The sequence below is a fragment of the Microtus pennsylvanicus genome, chromosome X (genome assembly GCF_037038515.1).
Source record: "Microtus pennsylvanicus isolate mMicPen1 chromosome X, mMicPen1.hap1, whole genome shotgun sequence".
Taxonomy (NCBI): Eukaryota; Metazoa; Chordata; class Mammalia; order Rodentia; family Cricetidae; genus Microtus; species Microtus pennsylvanicus.
In genome coordinates this window covers 53,152,009-53,155,167 of record NC_134601.1, presented here as the reverse complement: position 1 = coordinate 53,155,167, position 3,159 = coordinate 53,152,009, and the positions used below count along the sequence as shown (strand labels likewise).

General features: G+C 45.0%; 1 protein-coding gene across 1 annotated transcript; it reads left to right on the top strand.

Annotated features, from left to right (window-relative positions):
- The first annotated feature begins 279 nt into the window (after positions 1-279).
- LOC142841430 (testis-expressed protein 13C-1-like) lies at positions 280-2,598 on the top strand. Its single transcript, XM_075958268.1, has 2 exons — positions 280-898; positions 2,549-2,598. The coding sequence occupies exons 1-2, from the start codon at positions 280-282 to the stop codon at positions 2,596-2,598; spliced, it is 669 nt and encodes a 222-aa protein (XP_075814383.1).
- The last annotated feature ends 561 nt before the right edge of the window (positions 2,599-3,159 follow it).

Sequence of the window (3,159 nt, the reverse complement as noted above, 5' to 3'; positions counted from 1 at the left end):
TACTTTACGAGCAAACACGCAGTTTATCAGATGAGCCAGAGTTATTTGTGCTACTGCATTTTGGTCCCTGCAGGAGGTGCTGCAGGTCTCACAGCCCACGTCTATGACGTCCCTTACGTGTTAATCCCTTGCATGGGAGGAGTTGGTGTTAGTGGCTTCAGGGCTTTAGTCTAGATGAGAAGGGGGAGGCAAGTAGGTAGGAGCTAGGAGTAAGGACTGGGCAAAGCACCAAGGAGAAGGGCGAGCCCATTGTGTTCCACTCCTTAGGCAGGTTCAGCCATGGCTGTGGACTTTGGGGACCCCAAGAGCGGTTTCCGCCACTGCGAAGTGGTTTTGTTCATCAATGAAGAAGTGCTGAGGAATGGTGGTGGCCCTGGCTTTTACCTAACCTTCCGTTCACGGCCCTGGAAGGATATAGAAGACAGCCTGAAGTCTGTCGTGGCCGATACCCAGGTACCACGCACCATCAAGAGGGCCTGCGCCTGGAGTGCTCTGGCCTTGGGAGTACGGGTGGCGTCGAGGCAACGAGAAAAGCAGTCACGACGTGTGCAGCAGCTGCACAATCAAGTAGAAGAGCATGAGGCAGCCACCTGGACCTTGGCCACAGACCTGCAACGGCTGCGTGATGAGCGTGATGAAGTGGTCTCTGAGCTCCAAAATGCAAGAGACAGCCTGAAGCAAGTGCTCCTTGAGCGCGATATGCTGCACAAGAAGCTGATTGAGTTCGAGCTGTCCCAGCAGCTCCTAGCTGAGTCACAAGATGCTAGGTATCCGGGTACTATGCCGTGGACTCTAATGGTCAAAAGACAGAGAAAGGCTCTTGCCACAGGCTTGCAGAGCGGGCAATATGCAGCGTCCCTGAAGAAAAACCACATGGCATTCAAGTCATCCAAAACAGGTACACCAAGAGTCACTGGTCCTTGAGCCTAGACCCCGCAGCCGCTTCTACCAGTGTTCTCTGCATTATTGTCAATAGCATCTCCTCCCCATATAGAGTACTCTCAGAAGGAGAAGAAGGAGATCCATCCACTAACTCCCTTCCTAACAGTTGACCACAGAGGGATCCCTGTGCCAGTGCCGGAGGGGCCAAACTCATGGACAGAAACTACCAGATATAACCAGGGGAGCTGAGAGGCTTTGGCCCCAAACAAAGGCCCTCAATGAATTCAGGGAGGAAAAAAAAAATGAATGGAGATGTATTCCAAAGAGACATCATCTCCTGGGGGCTCTTTCCTAATAAGTGTTCATTCTTTCCTTTTATTTACTTTATATACTATTTGAAAACTCATCAAGTAAGACTTTAAACTCTTCCACTACCAAACAATAACCTCTGGGCTTCTTTGCTTGCTGTGCTAGGGGATCTAACCCATGGCCTCCTGTATGCTAGGACAGTGCTCTACCAGTGAGCTATACCTTTAATCTGCAATTACCCTCTTTTTTATTTTTTTATTCATTTTTTTTTCTTTTTGGTTTTTTGAGACAGGGTTTCTCTGTAGCTTTGGTGCCTGTCCCGGAACTAGCTCTTGTAGACCAGGCTGGCCTCGAACTCCCAGAGATCCGCCTGCCTCTGCCTCCCAAGTGCTGGGATTAAAGGCGTGCGCCACCACGGCCCGGCTTTTAATTGATTTTTATTGAGCCCTATATTTTTCCTCTGCTCCCCTCCCCTTCTACTCTCTCCCAAGGTCCCCATGCTCCCAATTTACTCAGGAGATCTTGTCTTTTTCTACTTCCCTTGTAGATTAGATCTATGTATATCTCTCTTAGTGTCCTCTTTGTTGTCTAGGTTCTCTGGGATTGTGCTTTGTTGGCTGGTTTTCTTTGCTTTATGTTTAAATACCACTTATGAGTGCGAACATATGATATTTGTCTTTCTGGGTCTGGGTTACCTCACTCAAAATGATGTTTTCTAGATCCATCCATTTGCCTGCAAATTTCAAGATGTCGTTATTTTTTTTGCTCTGTAGGACTCCATTGAGTAAATGTACCACATTGTTCTTATCCATTCTTGGGTCGAGGGGCATTTAGGTTGTTTCCAGGTTCTGGCTAAGACAAACAATGCTGCTATGAACATAGTTGAGCACACGTCCTTGTGGCACGGTTGAGCATCCTTTGGATATATACCCAAAAGTGGTATGCAATTACCCTCTGTAGCACAGTAAATGTAATTGCATATGTGGATCTCTTTCTCCAGATTCAGTCATATATATAATTTGTGTTGAATTGAAGGATGGAATTCCACTGAGTGTGTTCATTTATCTTTAAAAGGAAAACATCTCCAGTTGCAGGAATGTTTACAAGTGAAGAGTAGTTGCTGTATTTAGCTACCAGTGTGAAGAAGCTGATGTTTTGGAACATTCTCTTTTCTTTCTCTGTGCTCTCCTCAGTTCCCTTCTTGCGTAACTCCAGATCTTCTGAAGGGCACAGCTATGTCTGTAACACAAAAGATGCAGTGTGCTCCAGGTACATTGCTTTTCCTGTGAGAGCGCGATTGCCGTTTCTTTCCTTTGTTTTTCTAACATTCATGGGTGCTATTCTTTGTGTCTCTAAGTTCTAGAAACTTTGCATGAAGGAGAAGAATTCCCAGCTTCCAGTGTGTGAGCCTTCATGAAATGTCCTTCAGCAGCAGCCTCCACCTCAGTAAGACCTCAGCTAGCTGCTGCTACAAAGAACATGAGGAACTGAGGAGAAGAACATGTCTGGGTATATATTTTAGAACAACAAAAAGCATACAGGTTTTGTTAGAACTTAACCCACTGACATTGCAAATGGATTCGCGGCCAATGTAAACTTTTAGAGGATGTCACAAGTTTGTGGAATTTCATTCATTAGTTCATTGAACGGTTATTGATAAGTTGGCATATGGTAGAAACTGCAATTACATTACCCGGTATACACATTAGAATCCCTTTGGGTATGGTTGGTTAGGTGAGAGTGGAGAACATAATTTCACACACGGTGTGGGTCATGATGTCCTATGATCCTGCATGAAATAGAACCTTTGGAGAAACTCTATTGAAAAAAATATCAAGATCCATTTCTGTAAGTTGGGGGGGAACAACATTAAGACACTTTTATTTGGGAAACACTGAAGAGAAAAATAGCCTTGTTAATAGTTTCTCCCTATATCAAGGGATTAATTTGGTAATTAAGAAAGAATTT

Excerpts from the sequence above, each read along its gene's own strand:
- LOC142841430 (XM_075958268.1), top strand. The coding sequence starts at position 280 with ATGGCTGTGGACTTTGGGGACCCCAAGAGCGGTTTCCGCCACTGCGAA. Across the intron at positions 899-2,548 it reads ATTCAAGTCATCCAAAACAG|TTCTAGAAACTTTGCATGAA; the intron begins GTACACCAAGAG and ends TGTGTCTCTAAG.